At 44.0% G+C, this 15,079-nt stretch overlaps 1 protein-coding gene across 8 annotated transcripts in view; it reads right to left on the reverse strand.

Moving 5' to 3' along the window:
* Positions 1-11,687, reverse strand: part of actn4 (actinin, alpha 4) — a 79,883-nt gene extending 68,196 nt beyond the window's left edge. For 4 of the 8 annotated variants that reach the window (XM_074678746.1, XM_074678748.1, XM_074678753.1 and 1 more), the window contains exon 1: positions 11,271-11,686. In XM_074678746.1, the coding sequence (XP_074534847.1) occupies positions 11,271-11,396 (126 nt within the window). In that variant the 5' untranslated portion in view covers positions 11,397-11,686. Of the gene's footprint in view, positions 1-11,270 lie in introns of all 8 variants that reach the window. The other 4 variants (XM_074678752.1, XM_074678749.1, XM_074678751.1 and 1 more) reach the window with 2 other exon arrangements.
* Positions 11,688-15,079: the final 3,392 nt, after the last annotated feature.

Below are 15,079 nucleotides of genomic sequence, written 5' to 3' on the forward strand. Positions count from 1 at the left end.
GAACAGACGAGTTTTACCACAGCATCAGGAGTTTTATGGTACTGGATAAAGGTCCGTGTGCAACAGTGATCCTATTACAGCAAAAAACAGTGATGCAAACATGTTCCATTACCGTAACTCTTCAAATATTTGTGCAAGACAAATTCAACCAGCTGCTTAAAGACGAGCAGACAAACTTTACCACGGCATCAGGAGTATGATGGTACTGAAAAAAGGTCTGTGTGAAACAGTGATCCCAAAAAACAGTGATGAAGGCTGTTTCCATTACCGTAACTCTTCAAATAATTGGGCAAGAAAAATGTAAACAGCTGCTTAAAGAAGAACAGACGAACTTTACCACAGCATCAGGAGTATTACGGTACAGGATAAAGGTTTGTGTGCAAAAGTGATCCTATTACAGCAAAAAACAGTGATGCAAGCTGTTCCATTACCGTAACTCTTCAAATATTGGGGCAAGAAAAATTTAAACAGCTGCTTTAAGAAGAACAGACAAGTTTACCACAGCATCAGGAGTATTATGGTACTGGAAAAAGATCTGTGTGCAACAACTTTCCCATTACTGCAAAAAAAACAGTGATGCAAGCATGTTCCATTACCGTAACTCTTCAAATATTTGGGCAAGAGGAAAAACTAAGACTCGATTTCCATATTTCTGACTCTTTTAAGGCTGAGACAACAGAAAAAGTCCAGGTGGCCTGTGTGATTATTGGGTGATGAAGGGTTAAATAAGAAAACCAAGTTAGTGAAGCTTTAAAGTAGACCATCTAAAGTTAGAGGTGACGTATCAGAGAAGTTTTTAACCCCACCACATGCTGACGACGAGTTTCATTTAAACCAAATTTGGTCTGAAATGAGTTTAGAGCTCTGAAAAAAAAGATGTGTCCGCTCTGTGCAGCAAACACGTCACACAGAGACCGAAAAAAGCCTTCAGTTCACATTTACTCTGCCATCAACCACACACACCTTTAAAAAGAGCAGGTCTATCTGTGGCCAGAGTGTGTGTGTGTGTGTGTGTGAGACCAGCGGCTGCTTCAGTCCCCGCTCTGACCACAGCTCAGTGACAGCTCAGTTCAGCTTCTCACGCTTTTATTTCTGATCAAATCTATCGACTCTGAAACCTCTCACGCCTTTTCTCAGGTGAGCGCCGCTCTGAGGTACGTTTCCAAAAATACAGAGTGAGCTTCACACACACACACAGATATCCACACACACACACAGAGGCTGAGCAGAAGCTCTCCGAGCACGGACATGACAGTGGTACATCACTTTTCCACCTTTTTTTAAAACCTGTTTTCTAGGGATGGGAATCAAAAACCACTTCCTGTTGAGAATCAATAAGAATTGTTTCAATCCATCGATATCGTTAGTTTGTGTGTGCTTAATGATTCCCTTATTGATTCTTTACACTCAGCCAGAGCTGCAGGACCTTCTGTGACTAGTCTGTTGCAGCTATCTTAGCTTAGCAGTTAGCTAACATTTTCCAAGTAAACTCTGTTTAAGGATTTCTAGCTTGAAATTTTACTGACGAACTGATCACTCAGAGAAGTCTACATCACTCTCTCTCAGGAGATTCCCATTCAAAATTAACAAAACAGCACTAGCTTGATGCTAATGTATATGGGAAATTGCATTGAGATGCTAGCGGTTAGCATACATCGGTATAACTTTGGCTTCAGAGTAGAATTTCGATACTTTCAGGCAAATGAAAGAAAAGTTAGGCTCATGGTTAGCTTCATAACTACGGCAAGGTTCCAAACAACTCAGAATATTGCTATTACCCCTTCAAGACACTAGATGGCTCACTTCAGTCAATAACATATTACAAAACAGTACATCAACGTCACATGACGTGCAATTTTTACGTATTTCTTTATATCTACGCCAGGAGATATCCAGATCCAGTGACAACTTACATATTTACTCACTTGAAAAAGAAGGAACTGATCAGGGAATCGATAAGAGTTGAATCGATAAGGGCACAGATATCGATAAACTCTTATCCATGCCCATCCCTACTGTTTTCTCAGAGGATCAAGCCTCCAACCAGAGAAAGACCGATACAGGTTTTTCATGGCCGATCATCTGCAGTAAATTCGGTCAGTCAGCTGTGACGTCTGTGACGAACCAAAAACTGTTTCCCAGCGTCTACGTGAAACCAGAGTTTTCTAAAATCTTCACTTTGGCCGGAGTTTCCAGAAAACACTGTTTTTTAAGTGACGCAAAGCTAAGCGGAGAAACAAAAGCTGCATCCATGTTGGATCGAATGATACCTTCATTTAAATAAAATAAAAAAAACTCAAGGGACAACTTGTAGGAGTTTTTATCTTTTCTTTTTTCTTAATGCATTGCTGAAAGATCGGATCAGGAAATATCAGGATAGGCAGATACTCAAAAAAAAAAAACGGATCAGGACATCCCTCGTCTAAAAGTTGTTGCTCAGATCTTTGTTGAGGAGGAAGTTGAAGCAGAGCTGCAGCTTCATCTCTATAAAATCATTGTTTTAATCTTCCTACATCGACTTCCTGAAAGTTAAACACATCAACCGTTCTTCACGGTGATTCAGGGAGGAGTCAAACACCTCCACACGCTGCCGCCAGTTTTCAGAGCTCGCTGTTTAACAGCGACACAAACACACACATGAAGACACAATCAGAGCAGACACAGATCATCATTTAACTTTCTCCTCTTTAATCTAAAAATAATCCAGAGCGTGCTCCTCCAGCGTGACGTCTCCTTCAAACACTCGAAGCTTTGACGCATTTTTCTTGGTTAAACTTTCATCATTTCGGCGGCAGCAGCTTCTCTGACTCTGACTCTGGGTGGATCGTACCAGGACGGAGGAAACGCTGGACAGCACAACACTGGTGAAAAGGATCTAAGAGCTTATTGGAAAATCAGTCAGGATATTCCTTAAATCCCTTTGTCCAGACCAGGTTTGGCGGACACAGGCAGAAGGGGGGTCTGAGCTGGGAGCTGAAACCATCAACATGTGAACTGGCCGCCCCCCAAAAGGAAATTCTTGGTCCCCATTGTTGCCAATTTCAATTCACGGGAGGGAAACGCGTTTGCTAATCCTCATAACTCGCCACAATGGCCGAGGAGCAGGGCCGTGAGCGCCGCCGAAAGAGGACTTTACGACGTGAGGATGCACCGGCGTCTTCGTCTCACCGCGCCCCCTCCCCTCGCCGCACTCAGAGAAACAGACCGTGAAGAAATCTCTGTGAAAGAGAAACACGTTAGCTGCAGCTCCTCCACACAGCGGCCTGCAGCCAACTGGTGTCAACACCCGCCCCGAGCCACACGCTAACAAGCCCGCAGCTGATTGGACGCTGGGCTGGAGTTAGAGAAACAAAGCAAACAGCTGCACGGAGCGATCGCTCAGAGGAGCGTTTCTGCAAACAAATATTTGGAGCAGAGACCGGCGCCGTGATTTCCTCTGGAAACTTCACCCCCCCCCCCAGCGAGGAGGAGGATTCTCCCTCCTCTCCTTTCCTTTCCTCCTCTCCTTTCCTCCTAGCTTCACCGCACACACCACATCTGCAATCCTGCAAACCCCCAACTCTTTTCCTCCCCTGGTGGGAGAAAAGCAGGACACCCCGCCCCCTTGGAGTAGAAAGCCCCCTCCCACAGGCGGCGCGGGCTATAATGGGCCACCAAAGGAATGTTCCCCCGCGTGCTCCCTCCCCGCCGCCCGTGGAGGAGCAGAGACAACAGAGGGAAACAGAGAGGGGACATTCCTCTGCCTCTTTTGGCTGACTGCTCCGTTGTTTAGGTCCAGGCCCTGATCCTGGATCACGGTCAGCTGGGGCGCAGGGCTTTCCCACAGCTGACCTGGAATCAGCTGGCAGAGAGGGGACAGCCCAAGCTGAAGCCACCGCCGTCAGCTCACATCCTGGAGTCGACTTCACAGCGAGTAGAGAGCTGCAGCTGACTCAGTTTGAGCGCTAAATGTGACGACAGCAAAACATCAGGAAAATGTTGTCGTCACTGGTGCACGGAGCAAAAACTGCATCAGTTCATGGATTAAAGAGGGGACACAGGGAGTGAATGATCCTTCAGAGGGACAGAAATCCACTTTTTATAAAAGTTTCCTTCTCACTTTTAGAAGTCCAGTTTCCACCAAGTGGTCCGGTTAGGATCAGTCCAGTTTGGTACGGGTTGGATCAGTTCTCCACAGCCAACCGTGACCTTCTTGGTAGGCGATACCAACGTCAACTACGTAACAACGTGACGCCATAGCAGCGTGACACAGTGTGCCCCGCTAAAAATCCAACAAAGAAGAAAAACACGACGCAGCAAACAAAGATGGTCGACCATGGACCGCTGTTTAGTGACGCCATCTTTTCTACAGGAAGTGGACTTCAGGTTTAAACATGTCAGGGTGATGTGTTGTTCTTTATTACACACAGGAAGTGACGATTCCCCCAACCAATCAACAGACTGCAGTAGGGATGGGAATGGAAAACCACTTCCTGTTGAGATCAATAAGAAATGTTTCAGTCCATGGATATCGTTAGTTTGTGCTTAATGATTCCCTTATCAATTCTTTACATTGTGCCTGAGCTGCCGGGCCTTACGTCGACTAGTCTGCTGCAGCTAGCTTAGCTTAGCAGTTAGCTAACGTTTCCCAAGAAAACTCTGATTCAGGATTTTCAGCTTGAAGTTTTCCTGAAGAACTGACTTCATAAAGAAATGTTCATCACTCTCTCTCAGGAGATTCATATTCAGCACATTCAACATGGTATAAATCACCTTATTCACCAAAATAACAAAACAGCACAAGCTTGATGCTAACGTATATGGGAAACTGCATTGATATGCTAGCAGTTAGCATACATCAGTATAACTTCAGCTTCAGAATCACAGAAACATATCACATCAACTCTTTGTAAAAAACACTGAGAATTTCAAATGCTACAAGCTAACAGGCTAATGAAAGGCTGACGGAAAGGTTCCAAACAACTTAAACCATTGCTATAACCACTTTGAGACACTAGATGGCCTACTTGAATTTTTAATATATTACAACACAGAACATCAGCGTCACACTGTGTGAAATTTTGACCTGTTTCTGTTTAATTATGTCCAGAAATATCCAGACTCAGGGACCAGTTACATTTTATTCACTTACAGAATAAACTCAATTAAATGTTGTTGACACAGAAAACCTGTAAAGATACTTTTTATACCAAGAAAATTCACAACAGGAACTGATAAGGGAATCGATAAAGAATCAGATTGATAAGCAGAATCAGTAAGGGCATCGGTGTTGACAAAATCTTATCGATTCCCATCCCTAGAGTGCAGTGTTTCTAGCACCACCTGCTGGGGTCGGAGCGGTTTAGTCTGGTACCCCAACAGAAGGGAACCAGAAAGTGGGACGGTACGGGTCGGTGATTTGGGAACTGTTCTGGTTTCAGTCAAAGGAAACGCCACAAAATGTGTTTAATGGTAACTAGATTACTTTTGGAGACGGCCCCAAGTGGACACCTAAGGAACTGCAGGTTTTAGTGCCTTAAATGCCAGGTTTGAAGCTCACCTTCAGGGAAGATGTTGGTTATATTTAGTTTTTGTGTCCTTCAGCTCTTATAGAGTGTTTTCTGATTAATGGAAGAAAATAAAGAACAAACAAACATCTTCATCATCATCAAATTTACACCTTTGTCAGAGAAACTTGTATTAATGCACCAGGCTTCAGACTTTAATCCAGTCTGTAAAACATCAGCGTATAAAACCAGAGACCAAGTGATCTGTTTGATGATTCATATTTCCCTGCACACCACTCAAAAACAGGTTTGAAATACTGACTCCAATCACAGTCAGAGCTGATTTCTGATGTTGAGGCTGAGCTCAGACCTCTTCAAACTCTCTGCTTCACTCAACCCCAGCGTTCAGGTTCCTCCTGTACCTGCCACACCCAGCCCAGGTCGCTCCTGCTGCCCCGAATTAACCAATCACAGGCACAGACACAGACAGAGCTTTGTCCTCTGTGGTTGGAGCTCGCAGTGAGTCCACTTCACTCTTTAAACCTTTATTTTTGGAGCAGGAAAACCACACAGCCAGGCTTATCACGCAGCGGGATCAGAGCGTAGTGAGTGACGACGGCAGGAGTCATTGTTTGGTCCATTTGTCCTGACAAAATGTCACTGGCAGCTCGTCCTGAGCCAACCCGGGCCATCTGAAGCGGCTCGGCCGGCCTGCCAGCCGTCACGCTGAAAGCATGTGAAAGTGGGCGAGAAAAGAACAAACTAACATTGTGTCCGGCTGCCCACCTTGGCAGCTACGGGAAATAAATCAGAGTGTTTGTGCAGCAAGTCTGGGCGCTGCTGGGGCGTGTCAGCGAGGCCGGATCGACGCAGTCAGACTGCACACTTTGTGACCGAGGAGGAGACGTCTGCTCCGACGCTGAGGAGGAAGGAGGAGGTCGTAAACAGATCACGACTGAGAGCTGAGACGTCTCTAACTCACTTACTCAACTCAGATCTGATCCTGCACCTTCAGCGGCGCTGAGAGAAACTTTAGTATCAAATCATCACGTTAGCTCCTGCAGCAGCTGCAGTCTGCTCAGCTGTGCAGAGGCTAACGGTGCAGCTCCAATCAGGGCTGTGCAAACACGACGCAGACGGCTGTCACTTTAGGGAAATGAGGAGAGATAAACGTGGACACACTTCCACACCGAGCATCCTCACAAACACGGGGATTTGCATTCCTCCTGTGGATCCTGAGAGGCGAGCTCTGGTGGGAATGAACCGCAGCTTCCTGCAGAGTGGAGCGGTGGGAGAGGAGCTTATTAATCTGATTTTATAAGAGTTTCACCTTGACGAGTAAGAGCAGTAAATCAGCTCCAGCCTTCCCTGTGAGCTCATCCACCCTCCCTGCACCTTCTCCTCCTGACATGAGAAACACGCACGGCTCTAACTGTCACACGGCCCGTTTGCATGTTGCCAGAGTCCCAATAAAAAGCTGCGGTGGCGTCACTGCGTTTTCTGACATGTCGGAGCGTGCGGTGGACGTGCGAGCAGTGAGAAAAGACTTAATAACATGTTTGTCAGGGAGGAGCTTCGCCTGCTACAGCTCTGCACTTAACTGGACTCAGCTGGTCCCCGTCCAGGATCTCTGGAGTGTGAAAGAAAAATGTGGACAACTGGAGACGGCTGAGAGGACAAAGCTCTGCTTCTGGCACGGAGAGACGCCGAGCGACGACTGTGTGAAGCGCTGAAACGTCCAGATCAGGAGGAAGTTAACAAGCAGCACAGAGACGACTCTGTTCTGATGATAATCGATGATAAAAACACCTCCCTGAGCTCGGAGGAGGAGGAGGAGGATCTGTGACGGGGTTTTATGGGTGATAGAGGAGTTTTCTTCATCTATCACCAACTTTAAAGGTGCACAGACAGGATAAGGAAGCCTGAGAGGGTCAAAACTCCAGGAAGCAGAGACAGATTATGAGCAGTCAAGGAGCTACGCTAACCAGTGTTTGGAGCCGATATTCATCCTGTGAATTTTCTCTGTAGAAAAAGTAGCATTAACGACATTAATTAAGTTTATAAGTATGTACGTACGTAAATACATAAAAAAAGTTAAAATGACCCGTCATGTGATATTGATGTACTGTTTCGTTACATGTTATTGACTGAAGTAGGCCATCTGGAGTCTCGAAGTGATTATAGCAGTCGTTTAAGTTGTTTGGTACCTTGCTGTAGTTATGAATCAACGCTAACTTTTCTGTCACTCTCCTGAAAGTATACGTTTCTGTGATGAAAGCTGAAATTCTGGGGTAAAAACGAAGTTATCCAATGTATGCTAACCGCTAGCATATCAATGCAATTTCCCATATACGTTAGCATCAAGCTAGCTCTATTTTGTTTATGTTGTTTTTGATAAATAAGGAGAAATTTATCCCTTAAATCAAACTTCAAGCTGAAAATCCTGAATCAGACTTTTTTTGGAAGACGTTAGCTAGATGCTAAGCTAAGCTAGCTGCAGCAGACTTGTTAGAGTAAGGTCCAGCAGTTCTGGCGTAATGTAAAGAATCAGTAAGGGCATCATTAAGGATGGGTACCTTTTACATATGAAACGACACGGTACCAATGCCAGGTACCTGGCAATTGGTACCGGTACTCAACGGTACCAATGTTCGGTACTTTTTTGTGCATATTTGGTAAAAAATATAAGTTTGTTTAATAATATATATATTTTTTTTAATTAGACATATTTATTCTTGAATATACAACCTTGTAATGCTGTGTTCATGTCCAGCAAAGACAACCACCTTCTCTTCCACTCCCTCATACTCACAAAGATGCATTTAGGTACCTAAACATGGAACCTTTTGATTTTTCATGAATCGGTACCTGGTACTTTTGACAGATTTCAGTCGGTACCTATAAAAGAACCTAATTTGGTACCCATCCCTTGGCATTATTAAACATAAAGGCTAACGATGAGGATGGATTGAGCATCGATCAGATCCTGGTATCAGGTTTCGGCCCCGACACACCCCCTTAAAGCTGGATCAGGTACTGGTGGGCAAGGATTGGTCCGAATACGACGCTAACGCTAAACTATGACGTAGTCTTCAAGTTCTACAACTTTGTTTTCACCAAACTTTTGTTAAACATTTAAACACTTATAGTTTGAACAAATATCAACCTCAGTAATTTCATATTTACTCATTTTAAGTCTTTTGCTCAAACTTTACCAGACTTACCCCAAAGTAGAGCGTAAAGGTTATTATCTAACACTGGTATCGGATCAGTATCAGTATGGGTCGATACTCAAAGCCAAGGTATCGGTATCTGTATCAGGACCAGAAAGTTGGACCATTTCTTATTGATTCTCAACAGGAACCAGTTTTCGATTCCCATCGCTATTTACAGTAAAAGTGAAAATACTGGTGTCAAATTTTTAATCACACACATTCAGACACTTGATTTAGCGCCTTAAACTTTTCTACAGTAAATAAAGTTTACTAAAGACTGGCTCTGTGTGTAACCAATCAGGTGGCGGCTGACTGTGGGCGGGACAAAGCTGGAGACGGATGAGTGGCTGAATCAGAGCCAAACAACAAGAGTTAAAAACTGATTTCTTATCAGCCGTCAAAGTTAAAAAAAGGATGATACACCTCTGAATATTGGCGCGGATAATCAGACCATCCCTGGTTTTGACCCTTTTTTAAAAAGTTTGGGCTTAATGACTCTGAGGGAAACTCGTGAAACGAATCTGATCTTAAGTTCCTTCTTTAACTTCTGTCTCTTCACTCGTTGAGCTGTTTCATGTGTCGGCTTGTATCTGATTAAGTCCTGATCTTCAGGTTGTCCTCCTCCTGACTGATCTGAGGCCTGTTGTCACATGTCGCCTTGTCGCCTCCTCCCTTCCTAACCTGACTTTCTGTTTTTCCCCCTCTTCTCTTTCTCGGCGAGCTCAGGTCGGCTGGAAAACTCTCCCCGCTCCTGCTCCCGCTCCCGTCTTTGACCCCTCAGACTTCACCAGCTCATTCCCACACTCATTACGCCCTCTCCTCTCTGACATCCTGCGGGAGGAGTTTGCTCACTTTGCGCAATAACTGGCACAGTGAGCGTGAATACACCGCAGGAATTCGCCCTTGGTTCCCCCTCCTCGCTGGGGGCCGGCTGCACAGCTCCAGCTCGGCGGGGGGCGGAGGGTGGACGGTGTTTCCTCACCTCCTCTGCACGTTGAGCCTGGCTCTGTTAATGGTTGATGCATTAGACTCTCCTCTCGATGGGACTTTGACCCGTGATCTCCGGTCGCACACGGCGAGGCCTCGCAGTCGATGAACCGGGCTGAGGGCCTCGACTGCAGGAATGTGTGAAGAGCTGAGTGGCCTAATAAAAATGCACGATCCAATGCTCGGCATGCTGTCACACCACTAGAAAGTATGCCAGTCATCTGGCTGGTTGGAGAATAAGATGAACACACACATGCACACACACCCTCTCAATCATTCCTCATCGTTAAGCAACGGTTCCTCACAGTTTGCGACTAAATGTTGCATTTTCGTTTGTTTCTGCACACATCAAGGTGTAAGGGAGCGAAACAAGGTCACCTCAGCCAGCCGAGCATGAGTGGATGTTTTTACACCGTGCACAGGTTGCACAGGCTCTCAGAGATGAGAGGACGTCTATTAGTGTAACACGAGGAGCAGGAGGAGGAAGAAACAGGAGGAGGTCAGTGGGCTGCGAGAGCACAAGTGTTAGTGAAGGGTTATGGGAGTTTGGTGTTATTCTGTGTCTAAACATTTATGCAGAGGATCCCTGGAGCTAAAATCTGCAGCGCGGCGAGTGGGAGTGGGCGTTGAGCTCTGTGCAGTGAAATGTGAAAGTGTAGCTGCAGAAACTTGTTTGTCAGGGATGATCTGTGGGAAGGAGACGGTGACAGAACAATATTCTGCTTGTTCAACAGGTGTGTTCGACATGACGCTGCTAATGACAGCTCAACACCCAGCCAGGTGTCGGACAAGCCGAGCAAATAATGACTTTCTTTCACCTGACCTGTCAGACAACACGGATGATGATGATGATGTGCAGATTAATGGGAGGTGATGAGCAAATATTTGAGAGCAAACTTCTCTTTGAAATCTGTGAAACCATGAGTGAGGAGGTTTGGCCCCAGCAGGCCGTGCATGAGGCTGAGAGCTGCAGAAAGCTGCAGAAAGCTGCACAGACAGTGGATCCGCTCAATCACTGCACTTTGAGGTTCAATCGGCCCATTATCGGCCGCAAACGATCGGTATCGGTCGGATCTTCCTGGAGCAGCAGCAGAAACTCGCCTCATTCTTTCGGCCTCTCAGCAGCCAACCAACCAACCAGGCAGACAAGTGGGACAGGGCGCTCTGATAGCGCGCTACACCCTTCAAACAAACACTCTGATTGGCTCCTCCAGCCTCAAACGCCTGCACCGTCGCTACATTGTTACATTTCTGGGTTTGTGGATCCAATGTGGCGCCCGGTTTCCGCTCCGGGAGGGAGAAAGTCCCGGGAAAGAAAAGCCAGAAGGAGTGAAAGCGAGCTCACATGGAGAGGTTTGAGTGAGGGGACAGAGAGAGGAGATAAATGAGGGTTTAGTCAGAGAGAGGAGGGACGCGCTGACACGGAGGCTCGCTGGAAAGTGGGGCACAGGGAGCAGCTGCGGGGCTGAGAGGCCCGCACTCCGTGTCTGACCTCCTCCACTCCCCATCCCATCCCTCCCTGCCATTTTCTTTCCACCCGCCTCCTCCTCCTCCTCCTCCCAGCTGGGCCCACTTCTCTTACCTTCCTCTGCTGCTTCTCCCAGGCCGGGTCCAGCAGCAGGTCCCGGTCCCAGTCGTTCTCCTGCTCCATGTAGGTCTGCGCCCCTCCAGCCGACGACTGGTTGTTGGCAGCGTGATAATCTACCATGTCAGCGAAAGAGACCTGAGTGCGCCACAGGGAGAGAGAGCCACAAAAATAAAAAATAAAAATGGGAAAAAGGGAGCGAAGGCCCAGCCGAGAGAGGTGGTGAGGGGAGGGATCCAGGAGCCCGGGAAGAGTCCGTGTGGAGCCGCGCGGTGAGCGGTGAGTGCGGGTAAAATGTGATGAGTATCCGGCGCGTGCAGTCAGAAAATCCCCGCTGCTGCTGTGAGAAGAAAAGCTTTCCCTCTGAGCTGAGAGGCTGCTGGGAGGAACCGGCCGCTCCTACAGGCTGCAGACACACGGGCAAGCTGCGCGCGCGCAGGGCGGGCACTTCCGGTGCCGGGTTTCAAAATAAGGCGCTGCACGAGGACAGGGTTCCACAAACATGCTGTTATTTTACGGTTTCAGCTGTAATGATGGATTATTTTTCCCTTTTTTCCCCATATCACTACTTAGAACAGAGGTTTTTTTTGATGACCCATTCAATCCCAAGTTTTCCCTGAAATTTAGTGCCTATGTTTTATCCCTTTGACCTCCCTGGTACACAAAACATATGATTCTCATAAGTTATTATAAATTATTTTTAGTTATTTTTTGTTTTTGATATTATTTTTATTATCATTATCATTATTTATTTATTTTATTTATTTATTTAGTTAGTTAGTTATTCATTTTTATTTTCATATTGGTATTATTTATTTTTATTTTCATTTCTAAACTTAAATTATCTGTTCAAAGTCAAACCAACGCTACAAGTACACTACAGTAAAAGGAGTAAAAAAATAAATAAATAAGAAATAATAATAATAATAAAAAGACAAAATGAAAAGAAACTATTGTTGCCAGTGGGATTAAATTGTTCAAGTATAAAACTTTTTTTAATTGATCCCTCATTTGAGAAACTTATTGTGCAGCCACAGCAAGAAAAAATAAAGTGCAAAATGCAATAATTAAATTATAAAAGAAAAAAATAAATTAAAACTAAACAAATTAAAACGTTGGATTTTTTTTTCTTTAATAAAGAGCTATAAACTAAAAATAAACCATAAACGAACCACTATATTTCCAGAACAAAACTGACAGCACTTTTCAGGATCCTGAGCTTGATCCAAAAGTTAATTTAAGATAAATATAGATAAACAAATTTCAAGCCATTTTATGTGTTTATATATTATAAAGCTGTTGAATTTTTTGTTTTAAACCAAGGTAACATCTTTCTTTTGTGTCGGTCCAGGAGTCCAAAGTTCAAAATTATTTATTAACTCATAAATATGATAAGAAAAACAGCTAATCCTACATGTAAGAGACTTTTCAGCAGACTAAATGTGACATGACCTATTAACAGATTTATTATTAAAACATTTAGCATCAGGTGAATCTCTATTGCAGCACGAATAGACACTAACAATAACAGCAGTGATCAAAATACAAAAGTTGCTTTAGGTCTTTTTAATTCCTCAGAATCGACCTCCCTGCCCATAACCAATGAGCTTTTATTTTGAAGGCACTCTCACTCCTTCTGCTCTCTGCTTCCGTCTGACTCCAGGTGACTTGACACACCTGTCTCCGGTAGCTATAGGCCGACACAGAGCATGAATATTCATGTGCCATTTGAACTGGAGCTGCTGGAATAATGACATGTTACAGATGTGATGCTGTTAGGATGACAAAACAGAGACTGACCCAGGTGATCCATCAGCTGATCCGTCAGGTGTTAGCCTTTAGAAAACAAAACAAGGAAAATTCACACCTCACATTTCCAGTCCTCAGCAGACACTGGCTGAGAAATAAATAGAGATGAAGTTTTTATCCACAGGTAAGAAAAATAAGAGTTTTTTTCTTTGCGTTTTTTTTCTTTTTTTCCTCCATATAACAATACGACTCCAGTGGAGATCTTAAGGAAATAACAAATATTATCTTGTTTTTTTTTTGTTTTTTTTTTTTGAAAAATACGGGGAAATAGAAAAAAAAGGAGTTTTTTTGTTTGTTTGTTTTGTTTTTTTTTTGTTTTGTTTTTTTACCTCCATATAACAATACGACTCCAGTGGAGATCTTAAGGAAATAACAAATATTATCTTGTTTTTTTTGTTTGTTTTTTTTGAAAAATCCGGGGAAATAGAAAAAAAAGGAGTTTTTTTGTTTGTTTGTTTTGTTTTTTTTTTGTTTTGTTTTTTTACCTCCATATAACAATACGACTCCAGTGGAGATCTTGAGGAAATAACAAATATTATCTTGTTTTTTTTTTTGTTTTTTTTTTGAAAAATATGGGGAAATAGAAAAAAAGGAGTTTTTTTGTTTGTTTGTTTTGGTTTGTTTTTTTATTTTTATTTTTTTACCTCCATATAACAATCTGACTTCAGCAGATTTCTGATATTATTATCATCTTGTATTAAAAAAATACAGTCAAATAGAAAAAATAAGAATGTCCACTCCGGGCTTCCATACATTTCTTCTTTGATTTTTTATCTCAACTTTCAACCTCAGAGTCAAGTCACACATAATAAAAAGAGTCAAATGAACACTATCCAATAAAGTCTATAAATGTTGGTTATTTAAGCTGAGTCGTTTGTGATTTCAAAACTGTAAGGAACAGGTTTTGACCAGGAGGAGGCAGTATTTAGTCACAAAATAAAAAGAGAAAAAAAGGGATGTTAAAATTAACTTTTAAGAACAGAGTTTTTTTGTCGTTTTGTCAGAAAAAAAAAAAATCTTTAAAGAGGGGGTGTACTATCTTTACGTCAAATCATTTTTTTCACTTTGGTGTTTTTTTATTTATTTATTTTTTTTTAAAGGAAAAAACATCTCAATTCAGCTGCTGTCTTAAACACTTCATTTTAGCTGCTGTCTCTTTAAGGCTGCTGGCTCCACAAACCTCCTGTCCGCTGATTGGTCAGCCCTCTGGAGGCCAGTTAGGGGCGGGGCTACAGGGAGACCTCAGTGTTTGAGGCCCGTTCTTACAAGATATCATGAACCAGTTTACAGATTCTTTGTTAATTTATATTCATGTTACAGTGTGAGGGAGCAGACTACCCCCTCTTTAAAGGAGCGTCTCTTTAACACACATTTACTGTCAACCTTTAAAACCTTGATTTAGAATAATAAAAGTCTCTTCTTTCCGATGATGAGGGGAAAAAGGACGTGGGAAGAAGAATAAATCCTCAGCCAGCCTGAGGCCGAGCAGAGCGATCATCAAACCATTAGAGGAGCAGTGACCCAGAGGAGCAGCACTCATAAAAACAGAAGAGCCTGAGCTGCAGTATCATCCATTACATCTGTGTGTGTGTGTGTGCGTGTGTGTGTGTGTGTGTGTGTGTGTGTGTGTGTGTGTGTGTGTGTGTGTGTGTGTGTGTTCAGTCAGGCTGGTTTTCAGGGTGACGGTCCTCGTCCTGCAGGATCCTCCTCCTGAAGTAGGTCATGCTCACGCTGCCGTGGTGGATTATCATCACAGCAGCTCGCAGCAGCCGCAGCCCGGAGCAGGAGCATGTCTCAGCTCCACGCTGTCATGTGACGTCTCACGGTGGAGGTCTGCCACCAGCAGCTCTGTGATTGGTCGGAGCAGCCGTGAGTCATAACTCCAGTCTGAGCTCATTAAGAGGAGCCAGACATTTGTGAATGAGCTGTTTTAGTGTTTTATAAGAGGAGCTGAACAAAGAGCGAGCCGCGTGAAGCAGCGTGAAGCAGCGTGAAGC

Source organism: Halichoeres trimaculatus, unplaced genomic scaffold (assembly GCF_033239565.1).
Source record: "Halichoeres trimaculatus isolate MK-OKI-2021-1 unplaced genomic scaffold, fHalTri1.1 fHalTri1_scaffold_9, whole genome shotgun sequence".
Classification (NCBI taxonomy): domain Eukaryota; kingdom Metazoa; phylum Chordata; class Actinopteri; order Labriformes; family Labridae; genus Halichoeres; species Halichoeres trimaculatus.